This window comes from Peromyscus eremicus, chromosome 11 (assembly GCF_949786415.1).
Source record: "Peromyscus eremicus chromosome 11, PerEre_H2_v1, whole genome shotgun sequence".
In the NCBI taxonomy this organism is placed as follows: Eukaryota; Metazoa; Chordata; class Mammalia; order Rodentia; family Cricetidae; genus Peromyscus; species Peromyscus eremicus.
This window is the reverse complement of record NC_081427.1, coordinates 73,413,766-73,428,093: the sequence shown is the minus strand read 5'-3', so window position 1 is coordinate 73,428,093 and position 14,328 is coordinate 73,413,766. Positions and strand designations below refer to the sequence as shown.

Genomic DNA, 14,328 nt, shown 5'->3' with positions numbered 1-14,328 from the left:
TTCGTCTCTTACTTAGTTTAGGTTCTTATTGCTGATCTAGCTCAGTATCATAGTCATTATATCCCCAATCCCCTCCATCCACATCCCTTACTGCTATTGAACTCTGTTTATAAGATGTGAAACTACTAACAGCTAACATCACTACCATTCTATAAATTCCTCATTGCTGGTACAAAAGAGAGACCCCTTCGAAAAGGGTACCCTGGAACTGAGCTAGCCTCTGTCTGCCTTTATAGTTCCTTCTGTGGACTGCATTGAGTGAGTATTTATAGCCTGACTTTGACTATTTGGGGATGTTTCTCTGATCTAAAATTTAGTGAAGCTAAAGAAAAAAATAGCTTTAAGGAGATGATGATATATTATGTGTCTAAAAAATATCTTCCAAGTATAATTAATTGAAGATAATCCCTGTCCTCAAGACAATGAAAGAAAAGTCAAGTTTAGAAAATAGGACAATACAAAATGCAAGATGTGAAGTGAGAAGAAGGTAGGGTGGCTTTTTCACAACAGAACTGTATTCTAGTTTGACCAGTTTCTACCTTCTACATAAGCCTGTCTGTTGGTATTCTCACTTTTCAGGTCTTATCTGTTTAGGAAGTCATTTCTAGGAGAGATAGCAGACTTCCTAGTCCTCTGGCCCTTACAACCTTTCTGCCCATCTTCTGTGATGTATCTGTTGGAGCTGTGTTCCTTAAGATCCTTTGACCTCTGCCTTGGGAAAAGGAAGAGGGACAGTGATGTAATCATATTTTCATTTTTAAAAAGACAATATCATTTCCTCATTATATGGAAACTGCCATTTCAAACAATTCCATTTATAAAGTCTTTACTCTTGACTTGATGTGGGCAAATAGATTGTCCAGTCATGTTTTATCTTGCCAAACTATCTACTAATCGCTCATGTAACGAATCCTTCCTTATTAGATCTAGATCTATAGTTGAATTTGAGCCAACTTAGAAAAATATTAGTCATTTCCAAAATGTAGCTGTAGACAAGACATTCTGGAAAAAGTATTCTATATTTTGCGTGATGCTAATACATTTCATAATTAAGTTCCTCTTACAAGGTCTCTTGAACCATTAAAAACATATAAATTTAATTTTAAGTTTTTATTTATTGTTATATTCAGCAGATATTACAAATATTAACACTTATTGAGTTGATAAGAATCCTGTGAAATATAAGAATACTCGTTCTGAGAGACATAGATTGTATTCATTGCACTTTCTGTGGGATTTGTCTTTGACAAATTTTTTAGTGTGAATTTCTAAAATTAAATAATAATGACATAACTATACCTTCCCTGTGTAAGGATTGTTCTACAAAGGCTCATTAAAATACTATTTCTTGATTCTTGGATTTACCTTTTCCTTTCTTCTTCTTCTTCTTCTTCTTCTTCTTCTTCTTCTTCTTCTTCTTCTACTTCTTCTTCTTCTTCTTCTTCTTCTTCTTCTTCTTCTTCTTCTTCTTCTTCTTCTTCTTCTTCTACTTCTTCTTCTTCTTCTTCTTCTTCTTCTTCTTCTTCTTCTTCTTCTTCTTCTTCTCCTTCTCCTCCTCCTCCTCCTCCTCCTCCTCCTCCTCCTCCTCCTCCTCCTCTACCTCCTCCTTCTCCTTCTTCTTCTTCTTTTGAGGAGGGGATTAGATTTGTTGTCATTTTGGTGGATGCATTGTCCTCAATAAAATGAGACCACTTTCTATTAAAAATTGGCTTATGAGGCCGGGCGTTGGTGGCACACACCTTTAATCCCAGCACTCAGGAGGCCGAGCCAGGCGGATCTCTGTGAGTTCGAGGCCAGCCTGGGCTACCAAGTGAGTTCCAGGAAAAGGCGCAAAGCTACACAGAGAAACCCTGTCTCGAAAAAACCAAAAAAAAAAAAAAAAAAAAAATTGGCTTGTGAAAACTAAGTAAAATTCTAAAGTTATATCAGTGCTCCCCATAGTTAATGTTTCCTGCATATTCTGAAATAATTAATTTTGTTTCCCTAGGACTTTTCAGCACAGTATGGATGACTCAGCTTCAAATTCCTTAGCATCATTGTTTAATCAACCATTTCACTGGGTTTCCTGCATGTCACAGTTCTACCCTTCTTTACTCAGGTGAGAACTTCCAAATGCCACACTGTATATAAGTCTGTGACTCTTTTACAAATGTAACAGAAACTTTACATCATGGGTATCAAGGAGTCTTGCAAAAGGAACTTAACAGTAATCAAGTAAGTGGGAAGGATAATTCCATGATTTATTTTTTAAGCCCAAGAATCAAAGACACAGCACTCGTAATAATTTCTCTAACTCCTAACTTTAGTTATATAATGGAAACGGTGGATTTTGAGAACTTCATTCTCTTTAAGCTAATTACCTAGACATTTAAAAATTCATTATTGATCTATGATTGGGGATTTGACAGTTCTGCAGCTAATTATCTAATATAGATAGCAACTAGATAGTCAATTTAACTTGACTCAGAATCTTAGGTACAAGTTTGGAGGAGTAACTTTTATAATTATGAACAAGATTTTTCATTTTTATTATTTAATTAACAACGCTTAAAAATCAGAAAAAGGATTTACAGTGTAAAATGCACTTCCAAGAAAATCTGATGACATTTTGTGGCATTATGTAGCATGGCAGTTTGATTCTTTGTAGAATATATCATTGGAAAAATACCTTTCCTTTGTACCTGAGAATAAAATATCATGAATAGCTAAAGGAGATATTGGTGATCTGAAGGAGTCTTGATTCATGTTGGAAATACATTATTAGCAATTACAGATTGGTTAGGCCTTGGGTCCGCTCCCCTTTCAGTGCTGGGACCCCATTTGGCTTGACCGATATAGGTCCTCTGCATGCTGTTACCGCCTGTCTGTGTTCACATCTTCATAGTCATATGAGCATATTTGCTCACTACCATCAGCACATTTGTTTTTCTCTTTGGAACCACCAATTCCCCATTGGGTGAGACTCTATAATACTTCCTTCAGTCCTGCTTAATTCAGCCCAGCTAGAGCCTGGGAACTTCTCACAGCAATAGTTAATTTTTATATTTAGTGTCTCTTTTTTTTCTGTACTTAAATGTAAATGAAACATGAAGTGTCTTTATTCATGCTTCTGTTGCTAAATGATCTGTTACGCTAACAGAAGGATTCAGTCCCAAGTGGCTGTTGGTTCCCAGTGTAAACGGTGTCCAGCGCCAGCTTTCTAGGACCATGTTAATAGCCTGTTTTGAAAACTTAAAAACATTTTTGGAAATCCACTTCTAGAAATCCACTGTAAGGAATGAAGTGAAGATGCTAACAAAGTTTTATATGTAAAATAGCTGTTAAAATATGATTTATAAGAGAAAATTGAAAATTTAATGTTCTATACTATTACTGGAAAAATCATATATAGGAGAGTTCTAACAATAGACCAGTAAGGAATCAATAAAAGGGTTGGTTTTTAAAGGTATTTGACAACTTCTAGAAATCATTGTGATTTATAGTTAATTGGAGCGAGCAGATTAATTAGTATGTGGTTAGTCAATCCAGCCCCCTTTGAAGCAGTGTGTGTAACAGACCTGGTGCCAACAATCATCTGATACTTGGTGCCTTACACTGACCATCTTTTAGCCCTCTGTGAGCTTTTGTTGAGTAAGTAAGAACTCGTGTGCTTCCTTTGTGGAGAGAAAGGTGCTGAGTAGTGTGTGTAGCAACTTTCTGAAGAAAAAGAAGCTGGCGATCAGGTCCACATCTCAGTCCCATTCCATTTGTAGTTGGTCTTGGCAAGAGCATCTTCACCTTTCAAAGGGAAAACCATTCCGAGTTGATGTTAACAGGCATTCCTGAAGAATTCCCCTGCACAGTCTGTCAGTTATTCACTGTGTAAAGTGTGCTTTTGATTATTCAGCTTTGCATGGTTCCCTCACATGCTGGTTTACAGTGTTCCTCCCTAAGGGCAATCTGAGCTAATCTACAGCTGCCCCTAAACTTCCTGGGTAAGAGAAGCCTTGGTGTCTGGGCAAGGAACAGTTACTAGGAGGTGGGATAGAATGGAGAAACACCGGCCTGTACAATTCTACCATACACAGAGCATTACAGAAAAAATGCAAATGAAAGACAACCCCCCCAAATACTGGAAGGGTGTAGACTGGGGAGGCTCTCTAGGTTTTATCTCTTATGGTGAGTTTGCGAGTATTTTTAATTTTTACCTGTATTTTCCAGATTTCTTACAATGAATACGATTATACTTTATTAATATGAAACAATTAAAGAAAGCAGAAAGCAAGCCCATTTTCTCTGATTGTTCTTTGTCCACATGGTTTAATTTACAACCTCTGTCAAGACTGTTGTACCTCTGCATTTCTAGCTGAGTGTTTGCCTTCCCTCAACATTTTATGTCCAGATGCCCACATTTCTTGAGTTATCTACTGTGATAGTGGCTTGTCCTTCCTCCCTTCTTGCCTTATTCTGCATACACAAGCATCATTCATAAACCCTTAAAAGATGGAACCTTCTGAGCTCTTTATTTGCCTATTTTTATTCCTTAGTCTTGTCTGGCCTTTTCATGGCCAGTAAACAGCGTCTCAAAAATCCTCTCAAAGCCAGCCTTCCTCTCCAAGTCACTATAGGGAATTTTGTTCATTTTACTATTATTTAACACATGTAGAACAGTTTTCATTATGTCCCTCTCCTCCCCAGAACCCTAAAGTAGCTTGTTTTACCCCCAGTTTACTGTGCCCTGTTTCCCAAGCACCCCCAGTTTTCCCTGTCAGTTAGCACACTCTCCTCACACATGCCTCAGAGTTGGCCATGTTTAACTTGTATTGGCTGTTCATTCTCAACTTTAGACCTTATCCATGTGGTTTCTTCTTGTGGAACTCCTTGGGTTCTTTATTCCCTTGTCTGCATTTCCATGCAAAGTATGATATGATCACCCTTTCCTGAATCCCACTCGATGCCTGACATTCTGGCAACTGTTTACTAGGGACATATGATATGCTGAGAAAGGCTTGGTGCCTCTGACTTACAGCCCAGCATGTTTAGAACAGTGATATAATCTGGGCAGCAAGAAAAACCATTCTAAAATAAATCATTATCGGTTTGCATTTGCCAGGTATGGTAATTGGGGGGTCCCAGACCGGCAATATGTGGCTCAAAAAACCTCTCCCTTTCAACCCACTCCCCATGCTTAAGCTAGCTATCACTGTTGGTTATGCTGTGGCGCTGCTCCTCGTGGCTGGGCGCCGCCTGCAGCGGCCATGCCGATGGAGGAGAGTGCTGATTGGAAGAATCACAGCCATGGTTACCTTTTTAGAGATTTATTGGGAGAGAGAGAGAGAGAGAGAGAGAGAGAGAGAGAGCAGACGGTAGGAAGGAGCAGAAAGGAAAGAGAGGGGCACACAGAGGGCCCACCCGCTTTTTAGGCTGGGACACCGTCGAAGGCTGATGACGTAATTAAGGACCGAATCCTTACATCCCAGACTTTCCCTTATTATAAAAAAAAAAGCAGGTAGATGGGACTAGGGGCGTCGTTCCTCTCAAAAACTGCTTCCAGCTGACTCTTGGACATCGGTTGGCTCTGGGGGAATGGAGAATGGAGAAGGGGAGTCTTCCAAGGCAGACAGGCATTGTGGAATGCTGTCTGTCATCCGTTTGCTCTGGAGACACATATCCCTCTTGGCTGTGGCTGGGAACTTTTTGTTTGACAAGATGCTTTTAGCTGTTTCAGTTTTTTATTTGATGATCTCTGGATTCCGGTTCTGTGGTGGTCCTGTACCATTAGCTGAACAGTGAGTTAGAACAGGGAACTGGGAAGAGAAAAACTTGTGGTGCATGATAATTTATTTTTTGGAATTAGGGACAAGGCAAAGATCAGGGCCCTGTCTGCATGCATGTGAGAAACACAGGCAGTGGATCTGGAGTGAAGCAATGAGCTCTTATTTTAGGTGGAAATATTTTTTTCATTAAGTAACTCTGAAAGTGCAATTAAATCTGATGAGGTGGTAAGGCTGTCCTCTGTACCCAAGAATAAAGGAGAGGTGACATCCCCAAACTCCCAGGACTGAGTCAGTGGCTCTGGTGTCCAGAAGGAAAGAAACGGATCGCTTCCCTGCTATGTTCTGGGTTCCCTGCCATGTCTGTAGCCAAGCCTAGGTCTGCTGGAGGTCTTAGCTTGATGTACCCATGCATCTTGGTGCCTGGGGGCAGTCAGCTGACTCATTGTCTTTCTAGGTGGCACTTTTAACAAGGCTGTTGATGGCCTGGCAGGGCATTCGCTAGCCCGTGGCCTTTTCCTCACTTAAAACAGGGACCCAACAGCTTTTGGGAGTCAGCGAGTGCCAGCACTTGGCAATTTAGTTTTCCTGCTTTTATCTCTTCCCTGGCACACATTAAATGCCACAGATGACTTTCTTGCCTGTGGGGTCAGGAGCCTTGCTCTCCAGATGCTTAAGTTTTAGTCGGGGAGGTCTGGGGAACAAGAGACGGATTTTACTCTGTGTCCTGAATTTTTTTTTTCCTGATGATTGGTGGCTTAAGGACAGCTTTTGGAAGATCTGCCAGGGGGCAGACCATAAACCGATCCTTTTGGAAGACTTGTCTGAGGCTATAAGCTGATTTTGGCTTAAGAGCCATCCTGACTACTGTAAACTTATTTGTATGGATCTTAGCCGCTTCCAGACCTGTCTGTGTCTCTCAAGGCAGTTTGAGAATGAGTGGGTGGAGTTAAGGTGAGTTAGGGCTAGAGTCATAGAAACCGTCCAAGCCCGCCCATTTGAGCCTGCCCACTGCCTGCGGAAGTCAGACAGAAAAGGTTGCACGTGGAGACACAGAAGTGGGGAAGGAGAAGGGTTTAGAACTTTAGCAAAAAGCTTGGAGATAAAGTAACTCTTATTTGTCTGTTCGCTGGCAGAAGTTCCCACGACGCTGTTATGCAGCCGGGTTTATGCTATTATGTGGCCAGGTTTACGCTGTGCCCACCCCTATCCGCCAATGTAGGTGGCAAATGTATCTGCCCCTTTGTCTCATGGCTGTAGCCAAGAGAAAAATAAAAAATTAAAATAACAAACTGGGATCAGACTAGAATCTCAGGTGTCCCCGAGAGTGGAGAGAGATCTACGAATCAGCTCAAGTCACGAGTCCTCTTCATCAAGGGATGGGAAGGGCTGCGGCTGTACTGCAGTTGGTCCACCGTTGAACCCTAGACAGCATTGACCTTCCCGTCAGGAGCGAAAATGTCCCTGCTGTTGCCAGTACAGCCCAAGGACAACTCCCAGGGTGTCCATTGCAAAGAATATAGCTCAGACTACAGCCGCAAGAACAGCAGACTCACTGTGGTGACGGCAGCGGTAGCTGTGTAGGGGTCCAGCGGAGGCGGCGAGGGATGCACGTGTGCTTGTGGTCTCGCGGTCTTGCTGGATGGGGGAAGAGGCGGCAGGTGTCAGTGGTCACAGCAGGTCCTCAGTGTTCAGTGGTGTATCTGAGTCACAGCACCAATGTTGGTTAAATGGCGTGCTGCTCGTGGCTGGCCGCCGCCTGCAGCAGCTATGCTGGTGGAGGAGAGTGCTGATCGGAAAAATCACAATCCATAGTTACCTTTTTAGAGCTTTATTGCGGGGGAGACAGAGAGGGAGAAAAAGAGAGGGAGAGAGAGGAGGGAGGAAGGAGCAGAAAGGAAAGAGAGGGACGCACAGAGGGCCCACCCGCTTTTTAGGCTGGGATGCTGTCCCAGGCTGATGACGTAATTAAGGACAGAATCCTTACAATCACTACTTCTCTTTTACCCCAAATTGTTCATGAAAACTGTGTTCATCACCTTAGCAACAAACGTATTCTGGGAAATACATGAGTTAGACAATAGCAAAGTAAAACATGTTAGGTTTATCATATGAGAAAGGAGAAAACTGAGAAATGAGGTGGCTAAAATAGCTAACTTTATGAAATTCATAGTAATTAAAGTTTTTATTTATTTATATTTATTGTGCAGAGGAGGGTACATGTTACGACATTCTTATGGAAGTCAGATAACTTTCGGGAGTCAGTTTTCTCTTTCCTCCATTATGTGCATTCCTGGGGATTGGACTCAGGTCATCAGGCTGAGAGGCAAGTTCCCTTACCTGCTGAGCCATTTTGCCAATCCAACATCTTAATGAATATAACATCTCTTTATTTTGTACCTATATATTATTTCAGGAAACATTTGAGTCAGCTTTCAGAAATATTGAAGATACATTATTAAATGTAAATGAGAAGGAAGAAAAGGAGCAAGAAAGACATGAAATTAAAACAAACCAGTCAAAATTCTGAAAGTTACATAGAAAATAAACTTATCTATATTGTCTATAAGGTTACTATGAGGTATATAATAAGTAAAATGAAAACCTTTCCATGCTCTCCCAGGCTCTGGTAATACAGTTTTGAAGACCTGTATTTAGGAAAATTAATGTATTTCCAAAGTATTAAGTAGAATAAACTACATTCAAGGTCTCTACCAATGGTACTGGCCAATAGTGTAGGTGACTTAGAAAAAGTTACTGGTTTCACAGTAGATTAAACTTAAGAACCTGGTCAGTATATCACTATCAAGCTAATAGCATGCTAATATACAGTGATTTCATATAAATATTTAAGAAAGAATATTCTCTTGGTAATTGTAGTAGTCAGGATTCTCGAGAGGAATAGACCTGATAGAATGAATCTATGTATACTAACAGGAGATTTATTATGGCTCTTATATGCTGTGGTCTGGCTAGTCCAACAATGCCTGTCTCCTGACAGAAAGACCAAGAATATGATGTTTGGTTAAAGAAGCTGGGTATCCCAGCTGATCTTAAGTCCGTGTTGGACTCTAGGAGAAGTGGGTTCCAAGGCCAGTGAAGGAATGTCTCAGCAGCAGGATAGATGAACTTGTCGGTGAGAGAGGACAAGCAGCCTAAAAGCAAATGTTTCCTTCTTCTGTGCCCTTTGATGCAAACTGTCATGATAAGATATGACCCAGACTTCGGATGGGTCTTGCCACCTTAAATGACCCAGTGGAGACTAATTCCTCACAGGTGTACCCAGATGCTTGGGTCGTGGTTGATTCCAGATGTGCCCTCATAGTAATTTATAGTATGTTTCCTTTTAACGCTTTTGTGTTTCCTAACCTTTGATCTTCAGTAAACTATTTGAATACTTCCAAGTAATTTTCAAGTCTCCCTTAGCTAAGTAGGTCACAAGTCCACTCTGTACCTGAGTAGCATGATCAGTGTGAGGAAGCATGCATTCACTGCTACTTCTCATTTTCTTCTTTGAGCACACGATACTGTGATACAAGGCTAGTCTCTCCTCAGCCGGAGAACTTGCTTTTACTTAAGATAATACTGTTTATGTTTATATATCATCTGTTGACTGTTCAGCTAACCTGAGCAGATCTTGTCTGCTGGACCTGGAAGAATGAGGTGGCCTACAGTCTAATGCTGTAGACAACTTTACTTCAATTTCAGTGTCCTTTTATACACTAATAAAACAAATAAAGCAATTAGCCAAAGAAGGTTGTTTGAGTTCAGAAAAAATATGATCAGAAAAACATGTAAGTAAACACCAATAAGCATATATTAAATGTTAACAGAGCAGCCCTTTCCAAGAACTCTCTCAGGACAGACCAGTTTAAACACAATTTCCTGCCACATACTGTAGATTATATCTGGAAAAGCAGGAAAGCAAGGCAGAAGGGCATATCCAGATTCAGGGCACACTGACCAGATTGGGTTCTATAGCTGTGTTCTGACGTCCAAAAGAATAAACATGTCTTATAAATACGTGTACATGTTTGTCACAGGAGTCATGAAAACATCCAAGAACAATCCCGGGAACAAAATGGCCTGAGGTCAAAGGCCCTCTGCCTTTTTTCCTGGAGCCTCTCTCTCAGTTCCCCAAGGCATTGTTTCCCACGGTCGTTCTTTTGACCATGTTCCGACAATCTTCCACCTAAATATAAGTTATATTTGGCCTCACTCTATGATACTATGTAAATTCATATCCAATCACTTTTTTGATAAATGTATTTCACAGACTTTCTCCCTGTAAGCTATTATGCTGTGTGTTACAGGTAAGGGAAGAGGCAGTTAAGGAAATTTGGACCAAATTCCTTCTCAACACAAGAATACAACAACCTAACTTAAGGGGACCTACTTGACAACCACATAGTACTGTTGTTGGCTTCCTCCATCTTGAGATATTCCACCAATTTCCTCCTTTCTTTCTTGTTCTGCTTTTATGTCTCTTTTTATATCATGTACCCAGACCTGCCCCTGAAATACTGATTATCTTCAGTGTTCTGCTCTGTAACTTTTAAAAAGTAATGCTGTGGTCTCTGTGGTCTCCTACACTTCTTCTGTACTCCATTGTGTTGAAGTCAGCTGGAGTCTCTCCAAAGACTATAGTCTCACAGATGTCCATGTCCATGAATAGTTTCCTGAAGATTATGTTTGGAGGTTACAGACACTGTCCTTTCCCAACTGATCCTCTTCCATCTGGCCTTGTCTTGCTAATGGTAAGCTCACTCAGTTGTGTAGGCTGACTCCCAGGTGGACATCTAGAGCCTCCTTTCTGCCTACATTCCCACCCTATTTCTAGGTCTCCAGAATCTTAAACCTTCAATCTACCCTCTAGGAAGCCTCCTTCACTTTAGTGCAAACCACCGTCATTTCCCCATCACTGCAGTGACAGCCTGGCCTTGCTTCTTCCTGCTGGTGCTGAGCCTGGCCTGAGCTGGGCAAGCACTCTCCCACTGAACAGTGCCCTGGACCCCAATGTGCAAGTTTTCTATAATTTATGTGTTGACATTTATTTTCATTATTTTCTAAACTGTAGCCATAATTTTTTCAAACCCAAGCCATTTTTTTATTTTTTTATTTTTGGTTTTTTTGAAACGGTTTCTCTGTGTAGCTTTGCGCCTTTCCTGGAACTCATTCTGTAGCCCAGCTGGCCTCGAACTCACAGAGATCTGCCTGGCTCTTCCTCCTTAGTGCTGGGATTAAAGGCGTGCACCACCACCGCCCAGCCTGTTTTTTTTTATAATTAATTTAATTTTACATATCAGCCATGGATTCCCCTGTCCTCCCTCCTCCTACCCCCTGCCTTCTCCCCCCAATCTACTCCCCATTCCCCCCACCTCCAAGGCAAGGTCTCCCCTGGGGATTCAGCTCAGCCCGATAGATTCAGTTGAGCAGGTCCAGTCCCCTCATCCCTACACCAAGGCTGAGCAAAGTGTCTCAGCATAGGCCCTAGGTTTCAAAAAGCTCATGCACCAAGGACAGGTCCTGGTCCCACTGTCTGGATGCCTCCTAAACAGTTCAAGCTAACCAACTGTCACATTTATCCAGAGGGCCTAGTCCAGTTCCATGGGGGCTCCTCAGCTATTGGTTCACAGTTCATGTGTTTCCACTAGTTTGGCTATTTGTCCCTGTGCTTTTTCCAATCATGGTCTCAATATCTCTTGCTCACAGAATCCCTTCTCTCTCGCGTGCCGATTGGACTCCTGGAGCTCCACCTGGAGTTTGGCCATGGATCTCTGCATCCGCTTCCATCAGACATTGGATGAGAGTTCTATCACAACAGTTAGGGTGTTTGGCCATCCGATACAAGCCAATTTTTCTAACTCAAACTTAATTATTTCATGCCTATGACCTAAATCCTTTCAGTGAGTACCCTACACATGTACATGTACACGTACACACACACACACACACACACACACACACACACACACACACGGCATGGTCTAGAAAAGTCACAAGCATATGAGTCTGTCTTTCCTACATCTCCAAACTCTGACAACCGTCACAGTGTGAACTCTGCTCTTCACACATTGCCCTTCCCACTGTTTCTTGCCATACCATTCTTCCGTTCCCTAACACCGCTTCATCTTTATTTAGTGAATGAACACCCGCTTACCCTCATAGCTCAGCTCAGATATGACCTTTGTAGGGAAGCCTTTCATTAACCCCAAAGATTAGGGTTTTTTGTTTTGTTTTGTTGGGTTTTTTGTTTTGTTCTTTTGGGTTTTTTTGTTTTGTTTTGTTTTTTGTTTTGGTTTTTTGCTGTATCTTAGTTTGACTTTCCTCTGTTGCATATTCTTCTGTCTCTCTGGTCTAGAAGTCAGCAAATATATATTATTTGAATGAATGAATGAATTAGCAGATTAGTTCCAAGTAGTGAACTATTTGAAATATGGACTATTTCTAACATTTTATATGAGTGGTAGATCTTAGGTATGGAAAGTGTGATTTTGATGAGTTGGTTATTTCTAGTATCCTCAGGAGATACCATCTAGAGAAGAGGACAAAAATTGCCTCCTAGGAAAGGGATGGGTGCTATGATGTAAGTATATTTCGATATAAAATATTTTAAGAGTCTCCTAGCTATTGCTGGCAAGCTGCTACACAGCCCTGAGTAACAGAGCTGAGAGAGTCTGTACTCTGAGATGCCAAGTACAAGCAGAGCCAGCGGGGAGCAGCTTGGGACTGCTGTGTAGCCATTCCAGAGAATGATGGACAAATGGCTGTGTCTTTGAAAGGATTTTCAAGGTCAAAGTCAGTATCTGTGAATCAGGCCGTTATTAAAAGAACTAAAAATATCAGCTGAACTAGGAATTTCAGATGGATGGAAGGATGGGTGGATGGATGGATAAACAGACAGAGAGGTATCTTAAGGCTTATTCTATTATGACTTAAAAGTATTATATGAAAAGCACCAAAATTGAGATTACACTGTGATCATACAGACAACCTCAATAAATGAAAGTGTGTTCTATGCTTGTTTGGTTTTGTGATCTTGGAAAGTGAATTAACCCATGTGAGCTTCCATTTCATTTTATGTTTTGAGGAGGAAGTTGAGACGTAGCTAGAGTTTTCCTGTCTGGCCCACAGTCAGGACAAATCTCTCTCACCCGCCAGTCCCACAGCCACTCAGACCCGACCAAGTAAACACAGAGACTTATATTGGTTGCAAACTGTATGACAGTGGCAGGCTTCTTGCTAACTTTTCTTACAGCTTAAATTAATCCATTTCCATTAATCTATACCTTGCCACATGGCTCGTGGCTTACCGGCATCTTCACATGCTGTTTCTCATTGTGGCGGCTGGCAGTGTCTCTCTGACTCAGCCTTCCTCTTCCCAGCTTTATTCTCTTCCTTGTCCCGCCTACACTTCCTGCCTAGCCAATGGCCAATCAGTGTTTTATTTATTGACTAATTAGCAACACATTTGCCGTACAGAACATCCCACAGCATTGAGACATAAATATTCTATAATTTTATTGATCTACTTAGACATTCCATGCAAAACTACTGTTTATTTCCTCTTTCAAAAAAAAAATCTTCTTCCCTTACCTTCCAGGATATTCTCATGGGAGGCTTATGAGAGTTAAATGAGCTAACGTGCCTCCAAGCCAGTCCTCACATTAAATATCCACCCAGCAGTCACTCAGAACAACCAGTCAGTGAAGAGCTATTGGTTTCAGTAAGTGGCAGACTTTATCAATCATCGCAACATGTTAAAAGGATCTACTACAGCGGTGATGAAGTGGAAAGAAAATTGAACTGCTTTCCCACTGGCTGTCCACACTTATCAGAAGTATGATGTTAAAAGAAACCTTTCTGGGACTACCAGTCATAGGGTCTCATCTGGGGGTCAGGTACTGATAATAACCCTTGACGCCAGAGAGATAGTGGCTCCTACAAGGGATGGCCAGTGACTCTGTGCTGTCAGGAATACAGTATTCTACTGACTCAGGGCTCGATTAGGACTTTAGAGAGACTCCTCAACTCATGTTTCAACTGTTACGTGTTTTCAAAATTAAAATTAATTAACCTTGAAAGCACTTGCTAATGAATCCACTTTTTCTTGTCTTCAGCTCTTGGTTCATGCTACTTGGACCACAGGGGAAAGGATGCATACAACCAGAATTTCTCTAATTGTTAAACCATGTTGGATATAATGCCAGGGAGTTAAAACCCGTAGAGAAGTGCTAGAGAGCGTAATTAGTACAGTTTTTGCCTAGCATGCACAAAGCTGCAAAGTAATTCCCAGCACTACATACATAGGCATGAGGATGCACACCTGTAATCATTTTTTTTTTTCGAGAAAGAGTTTCTCTGTGTAGCTTTTGGAGCCTTTCCTGGAACTCACTTTGAAGAAGAGGCTGGCCTCAAACTCACAGAGATCTGCCAGGTTCTGCCTCCCAGTGCTGTGATTAAAGGTGTGTGCCACTACCGCCTGGCCTGTAATCTTTTTTTGAGAATGTAACTCTATATTAGTGGACAATGCTAGCTTGAATATCAAGGCAAGTTCTACATACATACATACATA

The 14,328-nt window shown here is 41.4% G+C and overlaps 1 protein-coding gene across 1 annotated transcript in view; it reads left to right on the top strand.

Moving 5' to 3' along the window:
- Window positions 1–14,328, top strand: part of Kiaa0825 (KIAA0825 ortholog) — a 385,021-nt gene that overhangs the window by 86,414 nt on the left and 284,279 nt on the right. Inside the window, exon 11 of the mRNA XM_059276577.1 lies at window positions 1,988–2,098. Within this exon, the coding sequence (XP_059132560.1) occupies window positions 1,988–2,098 (111 nt within the window). The remainder of the gene's footprint in view (window positions 1–1,987; window positions 2,099–14,328) is intronic.